Source organism: Heterocephalus glaber, unplaced genomic scaffold (genome assembly GCF_053883595.1).
Source record: "Heterocephalus glaber isolate CG9 unplaced genomic scaffold, H.glaber_assembly_v1.0 deba00001608, whole genome shotgun sequence".
NCBI classification, from domain to species: Eukaryota; Metazoa; Chordata; class Mammalia; order Rodentia; family Bathyergidae; genus Heterocephalus; species Heterocephalus glaber.
Genome location: NW_028258379.1, coordinates 34243939 through 34258292, shown reverse-complemented (window position 1 = coordinate 34258292; position 14354 = coordinate 34243939). Strand labels below are relative to the sequence as shown.

General features: G+C 51.9%; 1 protein-coding gene across 1 annotated transcript; it reads left to right on the top strand.

The window, feature by feature from the left end:
* Positions 1–582: 582 nt before the first annotated feature.
* On the top strand, positions 583–9330 carry Serpina5 (serpin family A member 5). Its single transcript, XM_004837003.2, has 5 exons — positions 583–700; positions 4836–5436; positions 7033–7303; positions 7653–7800; positions 8318–9330. The coding sequence occupies exons 2-5, from the start codon at positions 4851–4853 to the stop codon at positions 8501–8503; spliced, it is 1191 nt and encodes a 396-aa protein (XP_004837060.1). The 5' UTR covers positions 583–700; positions 4836–4850; the 3' UTR covers positions 8504–9330.
* The last annotated feature ends 5024 nt before the right edge of the window (positions 9331–14354 follow it).

The following is a 14354-nucleotide window of genomic DNA, read 5'->3' as shown; positions in this document are numbered from 1 at the left end:
GCTCTTCACAGCGTGGGACAGAAAAGGATGATCCAGCTGAGCCCTTAGAGATGCCAGCTCCTGCCCTCTCCTGGGCAAAGAGCACTGACCTCAAAGTCAATCCTTTGGAGACTAAGCCCCTCTTCCTCCCTAATTTCATATTGACTCCATCGTCCTGTTGGTCTTCTAGGCCTCACCTGGGTTATTGGTGTGGGGAGGAGCGGACCCAGTGATCCCTGTATGTCAGCTGTTGTGAGATTCTCTTTGCCTCGAGGATGCTGGATCTCGATCCAGTTTGGAGAGCTGGCCTGTGGGGACAGGCTCAGCCCCACTGTCTGGCCCCAAAGGAAACTGGCTGCAGGATCAGAGCCTGGCAAAGGGAGAGGCTGGATTCTCACAGTCTGTCTCTTATGGGGCCAGGGAGTGAGAGCTTGAGGCTGTCACGCGCAGGCTGGCTGTGCTAACTGGGCAGTCCCATGCCACGCTATGCTTGTGTTATTGAGTGGTGGTCGTGTCAGAGCCTTGCCTCGGGCCCCGGCCTGGAGCTGGCCTACTGGCTGGAAGCCTGCTAGGAAGGACGGGGCAGGTCGGGGCGTGGCCAGGGGAGGGGTAGGGACAGGGCTGCTGGTACAAATACACGCTGCAGTCCAGCCTGCCCATCGTCCCTTCCTGAGCCTGGTGGAGAGCCACCTCCATTGCATTCACGTGGCTGTGGGACAGAGTGAGTACAAATGCCGTGGGGGAGGTGCCACAGGCTGAGGTCGTGGGAGCCGGGGTGTAGAAGAATCTTGGAGTACAGGGGTCAGCGGCATCAAAAGTTCTGGAGAGATCCAGGAGCAAGCTGGGGCCTCTGGAGCTTCTGTGTGACCTTAGGCTCCACACTAAGGCTGGCTGAGCCTCACTTTCCTCCAGGAGGGGGAGAAGCGTTTATGTGCTCTGCACAGAGTGACTAAGGGTTAAACACTGTGGAGGTCTCACCCAGACACATGGGGCCCTTCCAAAAATGCATCATGGTCACAGTGGGAGGGTGCTCCTGCCATCTGGTAGGGAGATGCAGGGACCCTGCTAAACATTCTGCATGCCCGGGAGGGCCCCCCCACAAAGAATGCCCCTGCCCTGAATGTCAGCAGGGCTGACAAAACTGAGTAGCTGGAACAAGATGTCTGGTGGACAGGCGGCACCCCCAGCCTGGAGTCTCAGACCTTTAGGAATTCAGGAAACTGTCCAAGGTGATTGGCTGCCCCGAAATAGGCAGCCCTGGCTGGAGGCTGCGCCTAAGATGGTCCGGTCAGGACTGCTACTTGTGAGCTGCAGGAGCCGCTTGGCAGCTTTTTAGATAAGTGGAACATAGAAATAGAAGTGAAAGAGGAAACTGTTCCCCAGGTCCACAGCCGCTGCACAGGTCTGAAGCTGCAACCTGGAGAGCAGACGCAGGGGCATCCGGGGGTGGTGGGCACTTTTGTGGCACCGAACGAAGTGAAGTTCCATCAGACGTGCTTGTGTCCAGACTCTAAGCTGTATCTCTAAGAGGCTTGGCTGTTTGTCGTCAGACCTCCACGGGGTGGGTGTTCAAAAGAAAGAGAAAAAGAGAAGCAAAAGAAAAAGAAGGAACCTCGCTGGGTGATGGCAGGGAGTTGCTCCGGGAGGCCTGGAGGGGGCCTCGGAGCTGAAGAGAGCCTGGCATGGTGTCCAGCCTGGCTCCGAATCCTGCTCAGTGTCCAGGTTACACCTGACACACTGGGTCAGAGAAGGGGACGGGCTCCGTTCATTCACTCGCTTTCATTCACTCATTCATTCCGCAATGGGGCATGGTCTGCACTCCAGGGTAACAAAGGCTCATGTAGTGGGCAGCATGGACCAGGTCCTCCCTGCAATGGGCACATGTTCTCCGGGATGGAGAGAGTGGAGCAAAAGAGGTCAATGACAGATGCATGTATGATTGCATAAAGGAACAAGCCAGGGAGCATGACAGAGAATAACAGAGGAAGAGGAGAGGGCCAAGCATGAGAAGGCATCTCCCAAAGTGACATTCAAGCAGAGCTGGAGCCTATGTATGAGTTGAATTTTGAGGAAGGGTGGGAGGGGATTCCAGCAGAGACCGGCATGTGCAAAGGCCCTGCTGTGGGACAGAGCCTGCTGTGTGCGAGGAACTAGGACAGAAATGTGCCATGCTCTTCCACTTCACTTAGCCTCAGTTTATTCATCTGTAAGATGGGACCAATAACACTTACTTTTGGTGAGGATTAGATGGAGTACTGTTTATACAGCATCTGGCAAGTCCTTCCTCAATAATGCCTTGGGAGGGGGCCCACGGAGAGCAAGGTTTCTGCTCTCCAGTCTTGCAGCCCAGGGGAGCCCGAGTAAACTTGCACCACCCCAGAACAGGCTCTGATCCCCTAAGAGACGCGGGGGGCTTCTGCCTCTAGGTTTTCAGGCATTCAGGGATCCAGGGCATGGTGACCACAGAACTTTATAGACCCTGCGCTGCTGAGGAAGAATCGGAGGCCCAGGAAGGTGGAGATCTGCTTGAGGGGACTTGGCCAGCTGCTCAGGGCTGCCTGGCAGCTGTGCAGCCTCTGTCCCCGCTTCCCCTCGCCACTCCGGCATGGTGGTTATCGGCTCCCTGATAGCTGCTGGCATCAGAATGGCTTCTGTGGAGCAAGTTGATACATAGATGATTCTCACACTGCAGGAGGGGCCAGGCTGTGTCGAAAGATAGGCTAGCCTAAAGGACAGGAGATCACGTCCCCCATATGTCCCTAAGGACCTCCAGAGGCAGCTGTCACCGTGGGAGCAGGGCGCGGGTGTGGCCAGGGAAGCTGGGAGTACAAGTCTGAGTTATCTGCAGATTAGGGCTGAGGGCAGTGCCTGCTGAGTCAGGGACCCCAGATGCAGGAGGCTGCAGCACAGAAATGGAGAGCCCAGGGGTGTGGCGGGGTGGGACGGGCAGTGGTTTGGAAAAAGGCAGGAGAATCAGAAGCAGATCTGAGTCCAAGCTCAGCCACAGACAGCAAGTGATTCAACCCCCGGCCAAGCCTCGGTTACCCAACCATAAAATGGGGGACGACCTGGGCCAGGCACGGCCGAAGGACCCGGATGGCAAAGGGAGCCGGTGCCTAGCAGAGGGTGTGGCTGGCGACCGCAGAGGCGGCCCATTTGCCTCCCAGTGCCCAGAGGTTCTGCAGACAGAGTGCTCTCAATGAGCCTCCTGCTCTTGCCCCTGTGCTCTCCGGAGGCCGGGGCTGGGAGGGTGACCCGCCTGAGCCGCGCAGCTCCGCACAGATGGGACAGGCCCTCAGCCCCAGTCTGCCTGACCCCGGGGCCCTGACTAGTACCAGCACCGCCCCTCGTGGGCCACGCTGCAGCCATTTCCAGTGCTGTGGCTTGGGGCCCTCTGGGGTTTGGGTTGGTGTGCGTCCTGTGGCCATGGCAGGCTCTCATGGGAGCTCCTGCCAGGCTCACAGCGGAGTGGGTGTGAAACTGCGGAAACTGGTGTTGGCTGGGGCTTTGCCCAGATGCTGCCCGCCGACGCCCCAGCTCCATAGCATGCGCTCCATAGCAGGCACCTCTTTCGCGGTGGTGGGCTCACCCCAGCCCCCCTCGGTGTTGGCCCTGCCGCGACTCCATCTCCTAGGTGGGAAGGCGACTCCGGAAGTACTGAATTCCCCAAAGCACGGTGGGCTGGGATGCGAGCCCGGGCAGCTGGCTGCAGAGCAAGCTCCTCACCACTAAGGGACTTGGGTGCTGGAGGACTTTGGGCTGAAGCCAGATGGGGCAACACGGACAGGGGAAGGTCCTGGGCAGAAGAGGTGCTGGGAGGCAGAGGGGAGGAGACACTGAAGGGCCAGGAGGAGGGGAGTCCACCCCAGGAGCCCCAGAGGGATGTCAGCCAGTCTCAGCCTGCAGCTGGAGTCCAGGGTCAAGGTGGAGCAGGCAGGGGAGTTTCCTCCAGAGCCTCCCCCTTTGGCTTGAGGCAGCGCCTTCTCGGGGCCACCACAGATCTTCCCTCTGTGTGTCTCTGAGTCCCAACTTCTTTTTTTTTTTTTTATGAGGACACCAGTCCGGTGGATGAGGGCCCACCCAGCAGCCTCAAGTTCACTCAATTCGCTTTTTTAAAGGCTCTGTCCCCAAATGCAGTCCCGTGGTGAGATGTCAGGGTGAGGATTTCAGTGCAGGAAGGAACTCTGAAGGACACGTTGCAGCCCCTAGCAGAAGAGGGGGGCAGTTGAGATGTACACATGAAAAGGCAGAGCTTCTCAGGAGGGGACAGTGTCCCTGGTGAGGGACAGGAGTGGCCCGGAGCAGCCCCAGGGGAAGAGGCAGGGCCGTGCACACCCTGGTCCTCTGCCTGCTGCAGCGTAGCTGCTCACTGTGTGCTCAGTGGGTTTCCCAGGACAAAGCCAGTGGTGCTGAGGCCCCAGGGGAGAAGCTGGGAGCACAAGGCCTTGCCAAGGGCTGGCCCAGGACAGAAGGGAAGGGGGGAGGCCATGCTGGGCTGCAGTGTCTCACTGTCTGGTGACCTCAGGGATGAGGACAGGGCAGAGCCCAGAGCCCACCCATCCCAGGCCACCCAGAATAAAGGACTCCTGCCCGGCAGCCAGTCCCCTGCTGCAGGTGTCCGTCTCCTCTGTCTTCTTTCCCTCCCCACCGTAGATATCCCCATCCCAAGCCTCTGTCTCCCAGCTTCTGCTGTTGTCCACAGACACTCACTTGAAACCCCCTGGAGCCATCACTCCTCCTGGAGGCTGCATGGACCACCCTCCATGATGGCTGACACAGGGGCACCTAGCTTGCCTGAGTGTCCTCCTCCCTCGGCCCGCACCCTCCCTGAGATCGCCTTCCCTCTGTCCCTTTAGGACCAGGCAGCCTCCATGCAGCTCTTTCTGCTCCTGTGCCTGGCACTCCTCAGCCCCCGGGGGTCCACCTCCCGCCGCTTCAGGGCTCAGAAGAAGCAGCCCAAGGAGCCCAGAACTGGGGACTTTGCCTTCGAACTCTACAGGGCCTTGGCTTCCACCTCCCCAGGCCAGAACGTCTTCTTCTCCCCACTGAGTGTGTCCACGATCCTGGCCATTCTGTCCATGGGGGCCAGGGGCAACACCCAGGCACAGATCCTGGAGGCCCTGGGCTTCGACCCCCGGCACCAAGCAATTGCTCAGTTCCACTACAGCTTCCGGCATCTGCTGATGAGGCTCATAAGGCCCAGAAATGGCTTCGAGCTGAACCTCGGCAATGCCCTTTTCATCGACAAGGGGCTGGTCATCTACAACATCTTCCGGCTTATCATAATGGCCACATACCTGGCCGACACTTATTCCACCAACTTTGGGGACCCTGCAGGGGCCCAGAAGCAGATCAATGACTATCTGGCCAGGCAAACCCAGGGCAAGATTGTGGACCTCATCCAGAGCCTCGACAGCACCAACGTCATGGTGATGGTGAATTACATTTTCCTTAAAGGTGAGGCTCCTGGGCTCAAACCAGAACTTCCTTTCTCTTTTCTGCTGCTTTGATCAAAACAATACCCAGTCCCTCCCAATGAAAGGAGAGGAGATCGCATCCTTTCTAGGCCCTGTTGATGTTAATAAAGCAGCAAGAAACCACAGGTAAGATAGCGGCCACCTGCTACATATGGTGTTGGCACAGAACCTGGAGACCCTTTTCTCCACTGGGGAGGAGCTGGCCCTGTCTGGGGGAAGCAGGAGTCTGCTGAGGCCACCATGTTGAAGACACTGATGTCACTCTAGGCAGGAGCATAGACCTGGGAGAGGTAGGAGGCACTCACAACCCCTCCCTTGCCCCCAACCTTTGCCCCTCTGCCCCCTAAGGGCTGCCTTTCAGCCAGGCTGTCCCGACAGGCACTGGTTCTTCTACAGGGCTTTTTCTCCCTGCTCCTCAGTGAGAGCGACCTCGTCCATCTCTCCCTGACATTCCCTGTGGGTTTCCTTGCTCCCGTGTCTGCTTCTCCTTCCAGAACTGAGCCCCCAGGGGCCCTGTGTGCACCTTTCTGAGGTGGGGATGGAGGAAGAGGGGAAGGAAGAAGAGAAAAAGGAAGGGGGTTAAACCCTTAACACTGCCTCCTCTCCCTCAGTCACAGAGGACTAGCATCTCAGTCCAAATTTGGGACGCACTAACGAAATACCAGAAACTGGATGGCTTATAACAACGAAAATGTATTTTTACCATTCTGGATGCTGGAAAGTTTAGTTTCAACCACAGATTCGGCATCTATGGAGGCCAAATTCCCTGATTCATGGCTAGCACTACCCACATCCTCCTCTGGTGGAAAGAGAACACAAGGTCCCTGGGGCCTGACCCTTTTATAAGGGCACTAATCCCATCGGGGGGCTCCACTCTCACCTTCTAATCCCCTCCCAAAGGCCTCACCTCCTCACACTATTGCCTTGGGAGCTGGAATATCAGCCAATGGATCTGGGGAGGGAGAGAGCACAAACAGACCATAGCAGTGAGTGTGGAGCTTGGGTGACGGTCCAGGGCTGACCCCACGGCAACAGGCCCCAGAGATGGGGGGATCGACCCTTGACCAGGATGAAGAATGTAGAAGCAGCTGCTTGCAGTGCTTGGAAGAGAAGCAGTTACAGGAAGCAGCTAGGAAAGGAAGCACAAGCCAAGACCTCCCAACAGTGAAGAGCATGTATTTCCAGGGCCTTTCAACTTCTTTCCCAAGCTTAGCTCAGAGTCCGATGTTGGGAACAGGGCGAACTTGGCAGTGATCAGGTAGGATTCTCTGCCATCCATATTTTTACAACCCTCTCTCTTAGATGCCTGGCCTTACCTACTATCAAAGAACCAAAGAGCTTGTAGGGGTCAAGGGTCTCTGAAGACCTGAAATCCAGACTTCTTGTTTTGTAAGACAGAAAGGCAGGAAAGGGCCCAGCCTTGGCAGCTGAGGGCTTAGATGATGCATGCAGCTGAGACCATTCCAAAGGCGAAGCTCTCTGTGATTCTGCTCAAGGTCTGCCTCTGCACCTGCAGCTGAGTATTTCTCCTTCTTACGTGTTTCTCTTCCTCTCCTCAACCCATGTTCCTCTTTAGCTAAGTGGGAGATCGGCTTCAACAACAAAACAACTCAAAATCAGGACTTCTACGTGACCCCGGAGAAGAAGGTGCAGGTGCCCATGATGAACCATGAGGATCAGTATTTCTACTTCCTGGACAAGGACCTCTCCTGCACTGTAGTGGGGATCCCCTATGAAGGCAATGTCACCGCCTACTTCATTTTACCCAGCAGTGGCAAGATGGAGCAGGTGGAGAATAGCCTGAACAAGGAAACCCTGAGGAAGTGGACTCAGACAATGAGGAGGAGGTACTCTCAGACCACTCCAGGGCCAGGCTAACGTTACTCCTGCCCAGAGAGACCCACACCCTGGGACCACACAGAGGTTCAGGGAAGGACCCTGCCAGCCAGCCAATGAATTCCCTCCAAACCCAAAGATTTCCCATGAGGTCCTGGGACCTGGGACCTGGCCTGGTTTGGGGGACCAGGGCTGGAAGCTGAGTTCCCTAAGTGGCACCGCTGCAATCAGCCCAAGTCTGGGGCAAAGGGAACTCCTTCCTAGGCAAAAAGCCAGCAACTGTGAGAAGCCAAGAAGTGGCTGGAGTACCAGCTCAGTGAGCCAGTGATTGGCCTAAGAGAGGTTCTTTTCTTTTCCTAGGCGGCTCAATCTTTATCTTCCCAAGTTCTCCATTGAGGGTTCCTACCACCTGGAGAAAATCTTCCCCAATCTGGGGATCAGGGACATCTTCACCCACGATGCTGACCTGTCTGGCATCTTCAAGTACCCCAACATCCAGTTGTCTCAGGTGAGTCTGGAAGCTTCTGTGCATCTCTTTCAACAATTGCTATTCTGTTCCTTTCATTTCCTGTCCTGTCCTTTCCTTTCCTTTCCATTCCTTTCTCTGCCACCTCCTCTTTCACTCAAGGAAGCAAAGATTTTCCTTTGTGCCATGTATTTCTTGCAATGGGAAAGCCACGTCCTCTAACACATCTGGGGCAAGGAACCCTATATTAAGCAATCAAAATTCAGACTCTGGGGCAATCTCCTTCTCTTCCAACAAACACTTGAGTCTCTGAGCCTCCTTTCTCTTGTCTATAAACTTGGAGAGTCATTGCCCCTCTCTGAGCTATAACGAGGATTCAATGACCGACACGGCACAGTGCCTGAGACAGGGTAGCTGTCCAGTGTTCCATATCCTCCTGTTTTGTGACTCATTGGCACAGATGCTTTGGCATTGGTGCTCATAGGCAGAAGATTTTTTGTGGCCCTTGAAGCCTTCTTCTGGCCCCTGGCAGCTCAATGATGCTTGGTGTCTCCTACAGATGGTGCACAAAGCCATGGTGGAGGTGGACGAGTCGGGGACCAGAGCAGTTTCAGGCACAGGGATGGTCTTCAGCTTCAGATCAGCCTATCCAAGCTCTAGAATGATCACATTTAATAGGCCCTTTCTGATGGCCATTTTGGAGAATGTGACCATCCTCTTCTTTGGCAAAGTGACCCAGCCCTGAGGTAGGCCCTGTTCCTAGGCCTGCATGGCAGGAGGCAGGGTTGTGTCATGGTCCATCTGTTTGCTGGTAGCTAGTGATTTACCTAAGCTGAGTTACTAATGAGGTGCCAAATAATCCTAAGAAGACTGATAAACTGGAAATAGCTTTCTGTCACACAGTTGCAAGACATAGATGCCTTGGAGAAACTTGCAACAGTTGAGATTAGCACAGAGGCCCAGCGGGGTCCAGGGAGCTTTTCCAAGCTCACATAGCATGTTCTTATCAGCATAGACAGGCCCAGAGTCCAAGCCACTGATGCTCAGTCCAATGCCAAAAAGCCCTGTGAGAGGGTGGTCCAGCAGGTAAGGGCCACCAGGAAGCACATTTTCAAGCCTGGTCTCCCATCTATGAGAACCAGAAGCTATCAGTTCATCAGGGCGTAGAAGAATACTGGAATTGGTGTGCAGTGGGCTGTTGTCCCTGCTCTAACCAGCTATGTGACATTGGCATACCACTGTCTCTCTCTGGACCTCAGTTTCTTCATGTAGGACCAGGGCAAAGTTCCCACCCAAGGCCCCTTGATATTAAAAGGCTGGGCTGTTCCATGCCAACCCTGGTCAATTTCAGTACACTAGGGAGCCACTCATGTGTTACTAAAGCATTTGGGCCTTAGGTTGGAATTGTCCCAAGGCAGGATCGTGCCATCCCATGTATCAAGGTATAATCTCCCGGGCCTGGCCAGTGTGGGAGGATGGAGGCCTACGGCAACAGTAGAGGATCAATTGCAGACACTGTGACTAACTTTCTGAATTTTATGTTAGCTACTACAATAAAGCATTTTGCAAAGACTGGTGCCATTGTCTTGATGGAGGCAGCTCCCGGAAGAAAGGCATGAGTGCTTGCCACGCTCCAGGTGGTGGAGCCAGGGTCGGGTAAGGGATGTGGGCCCAGGGTCACCAGCTCAGCCATGTGCTCTGTTGTGGAGAGATGGAGGCCAGTGCCCATGTATATCAGCCACAGTGCCTGTACGTTTTTAAATTTCCTTTCTTTTTTATTTTATTTATTAATTTTAAAAATTCATAATAAAATAAGAGAATAATCATAGTTAATATACTATTATTATTTTCAAAGTATTTACTCAGAGACAAAAAAGATTCTCTCTTACAAAGAAGAAACAAACAAATAATAGCACAAAACTTTCTTTTTAATGAACTAAGAGAAACTAGTAGTGTAAATTAAGCAAATTATCAGATATTTAAAACTATCTTTGATATAGCAGAATAGGTAATTTGGGGAATCATTTGAACTAGTCCCTACTTCCTATTTATCTTCAATTTTGCTCTTTATTTGTATATATACATTTTTATTTTCTCTTATAAGAGAAACCATGCAGTTTTTAATCTTATATGACTGATTTATTTCACTTAACATTATGGTCTCAAAGTGCGTCCATTTATCTACAAATGCCTCAAGTTTTTCCTTATGGCAGAGCAGTACTCCATCATGTATAAATACCACCTTTTCCTTATCCATTCATCTGTTGCTGGACATGTATGCTGTTTCCAAAATTTAGCTATTAGAAATTGTGCTGCTATAAGCATAGGTATGTCTTCCTGTAATATGACAACTTTAACTATTTTGGGAAGATATCTATCTAGAAGAATAGTTGGGTCAAATGGAATTTCTATTTTTAGTTTTTTGAGGAACCTCCACACTGATTTCCATACTGGTTCTTGTAGTTTACTTTCCTACAACAAGGTAGAGGAGTTCTTTTTCTCCCCACACGCTCACCACCATTTATTGTTAGATTTCTTTAATGACAGCCATTCTTTTTGGGATATGATGGTATTGCAATGTAATTTTAGTTTGCATTTCCCTAATGCGCCCCTGTGATCAATCCAGCTAAGTTCCCTCCCTTTACTAAGGTGATATGTTTCTTCTTCTGTCAATGAGACACTTTAAAGAGCTGATAAATGAGTGAGTGAATTCATCTTTACTTTGCTTCAAGCTGTTCCCTAATTAGCTTCCCCCCATAGCACCTGCCACCCTATCCTTCAATTTCTTATCATGCTTTCTACATTGTTGTGAGGATGTGGAATGTATTTCCAATAGCTGGTAGTACCAGTACTGTGACTGCTCCAGTCCCAGGGTCTGGGCTGTATTAAATGTGGGTGCTCTCTAGAAGTGACAAGCTCACAACCCTAAGTTCCGATTATCTCCCAAAGCATTGAGACTATGCTACCCCCTTTGCATTTGTCATCTCACTCACCCTTCAACAACCCAACAAAGTCTATTGTTGTCCTCATTTTGTAAGGGGAAACAGCTGGTGACAATGAAGACCCAGACTGAGACCCCAGATGGCACTTATGTTGGCCAATGACAGGGCAGATGCCTGCAATCAGACCCAGATATCTTGTCTGTATTTGTGCTTTGATTCTGCCCTCTTCCCATAGGTTCAGCCCTCTCCCTGTGCCTGTCTAGGGTAAGGTCTAGTTTTTCTTGCCAAATACTTCTCCTGTTTACCCAGCCAATCTAAGGCCAGAGAAGGCCCTGCCTATCATGCACAAGGTCAAGGTCCAGCGCTCTGTCTAAAGTTCACTGGGCAAACAGGCCAAAGTAGCTACTGTGTGGAAGACTGGGTGGGGTCCAGTGTATCAAACCTCTACAGCATGTCACAAATCACAGTGCTGTCCTAGGGGTTGTCATGGGCTCTTTAACTCAGCTGCCACATGATCCTGAGATGTACAGAATGGTAAACAGCTGAAAGAGAGAAGCTGAAATTTGAGAAGCCAGGGAAGGTTTTGCAGAAGAGGGCGTGCTGGTTGGTCTTAAAGAAGGAGTAGAACTTCAACAAAAACAGATTTGAGAACAGGTAAAGGATTTCCTGGCAGAGGGAACAGCTGGAGAAGAGTACAACATGGTGTACAGGGGAAGTCACAGAAACTGTCTGAACAGTGTAGGGAGAACAAGGAGGAAGGAAGTGGCCCTGCTGGTGGCTAACCTTTGGTCTGTTCTCTTCTATCACTTTCTTTTATCACTGCTGCCATAGTTTAGCATCCCTGCCACATGCTGCATGCCCCTGGACCCCTTCCTCTTCCTCTCCCATCTGCACATCAATAGATGCCTCCACCCAGCCCTGCAGGGGGCGCTCACACCTTCTCTAGGGTTTCTGAGCCCCTTCTGAGAACGGGCTGCCATCACTGGGCTGCATGAACTAAGGTGATGGTCTATGGGGCTCCACACGTTACAGGCGTGGCTTCCCCTGGGGACCCTCATTCTTAGCCCCTGAATTCCGAGTGCTGCCGTAGCAAAGCCCCACAGTCAGGGTGGCTTAAGTAACAGAAGTTGATTTGCTTGCAGTTCTGGAGGCTAGAAGTCCAAAGTCAAGGTGCCAGCAGGGCTGGCTTCCTGTGAGGTCTTTCTCCTTGGCTTGAGGTGGCCACCTGCTCCTTTCATGTGCATCAGTGTCTAAATTTTCTCTTCTTATTAAGATGCTAGCTACATTAGAATAGGGGCTGTACTTATTTTAACCAAATCATTTCTTTTTTTTTTTTTTTTTAACAAATCATTTCTTTAAAGGCTCTGTCTCCAAATACAGACACATTCTAAGATATCAGGGATTGGAACCCTAGCATGAAAGTTTGGGAGGGAAGCATAATTCAGCCCATAGGGTTACCTTGCCTTTCAACTTCCTGAAGGTCTTGCTAAATTCATTCTTATTTTTAAAAAGCCAGTTTTTGTTGCCCTCTGACCACACAGATTCTAGGACCTCCTTTGAGTGAGCTACAACCAGATGCAGAGAAATTATGCACTGCTGAAGGGTGTGGTGGTGCATGCCTATAATCCCAGCCCTCTGGGAGGCTGAGGCAGGAGGATTGCAAGTTCAAATCCAGCCTGGGAAATTTAGTGATTTAGTGAGATACTATGTCAAAATAAATAAATAGAATAAATAAATAGGGCTAGGGATATAGCCCAGTGTGAAGGTCCTGGGTTCAATCCTCAGTACCATCATCAAAAAATAGCCTAGAGCTTCTTTTCCCATCTCTCCTTGCAGAAATCCAGCCAAGACACTATGATCTTGACCTTCACAGGCAACACTTCCCACCCTCCATGAGCAGCCAAGACTGCAGGTGTAGTTAGTTCACTATTCGAAGACTGTTCCTGAAGTGCCTACCAGAAATCAGACATGTGGTCAGTGCCAAGGTAGAGTAAGGAGGCCAGCAGACATGAGCCTTAGCAATAACCAGGAAAATAAATGAATAAACATAGAATTATGGACTATGTGCCCGCACTGTGGCAGGTGCTGGAGAAGAGTGAAGAAAATCACCCCCCTTCCCTCACGCTGCAGACATCCTAGTGTGGAGACAGGCAAATAAAACAACAAAGGATAAAACAGAAAAGCGAAATACCTTGCATGTCAGTTGAGGACAAGTGCCGCCATGGGGTGTGACTCTCACCTAAGAACAGAACACAGGAAGTGAAAAGTGGTCACGTTTCCTGCCAGACACGACCATGGCCAGGAACGGAGGTGGACGTCACTAGCAGGGACTGGTGTTAACATCTTGTGTCTCTGACACAGCAGGAGGGACGGGGCATCGCCGTGTGGTCTTTTTCAATCCCATGGCTCAGTCGAGTCACGGGGAACAGCAGCCACGCCCAAGCAGAGGAAGTCACTGAGAATCAGGTCGGGAAAGGCAAGGACACCCAGAGCCACCCCACAGACTGGGGAGACAGGGAGACGCAGTGACTAAAGGTGATGCAGGACACTGGCACAGGGAATGGGCGAAATCCAATGCTCTTTTCTTAGTTTGGACGCATGTGCTGTAGTCATGGGAGATGTGTACATTTATGCTGGGGGAGCTGGGAGAAGCCTGACAGGAACTCTCTTTTGTGTCTGTACAACTTTTCTGAAAATCCAGAAGGGCCTCAAAATTTAAAAAAATTAATAAATAAAATGGTCCAAAAGGAAAAAAAAAAAAAAAGAGCCAGGAAGAGACCAGGAGTGCAGTTGAGGTCCAAAAGGCAAAACTGGGAAACCAGTTAGGGAAGAGACTGGGCGCAGAGACGATTTGGGGCCTTCCTAGCCAGGGTTTCAGCAGGGCCTCTCCGACTGGGGGCACAGAAGCCGAGACCTGAGGGACAGCAGGAGTGGCCAGGGCCAAGGCTGGGTGTGGGCATCGTGAGCAAAGTCCCAGAGGTGGGAGAGTGTGTGTAGTTCCCAAAGGTGAGGGCAACTGTGGCTGGAGCTGCGACGGAGGGAGGTGACACTGCACTTGGGTGCTGGGCAGCAGTGACAGCAGTAACAGCAGGCAGTGCCCGGAAGCCGCATCTTGTGCCCTTTCAGTTCAGTTATCAATGAAGAGGTGAGCAGAGAGGCACCTGCTGCAGGGCACTAGGAGACCAGGTGGGTGGGAGTGACCCCCAAAGACACTATGCCTAACACCACTGTCGCCCCAATGTTGAAATCCTGAAAGATCCAAAATCGCTGAAGTCTACAATCCCTAAAGATCAAAATTCTGACAATCTCAATCCTTAGAGGCTAAAATTTTGAGTGTTGAAGTCCTGTAAAGCAAAACCCAGATAAACCACAAGTGCACTAAAAAGAGGCTAGAAGGTCATATAAGATGTGTAGAAAGCTGAAAGTTTGTGCTTCATCTGCAAGAGCATTCCTCCAGACCAACTGAGGTTGAAAATCTGAGCCAGATTTGCAGGAAGAGGTCAGCAAACCAAAGGGTTCTAAGATGCTTCTGTTGCCAGGACGGTAAGATGGACACGTGAGTGGCTGCTGGATCGCCGACACTGTGCCTGTCACCTCCAAGGTCTGTGTGTGAGCACCACGGGGTGACTCTTTATCTCTGAGGCCACAGTTCCC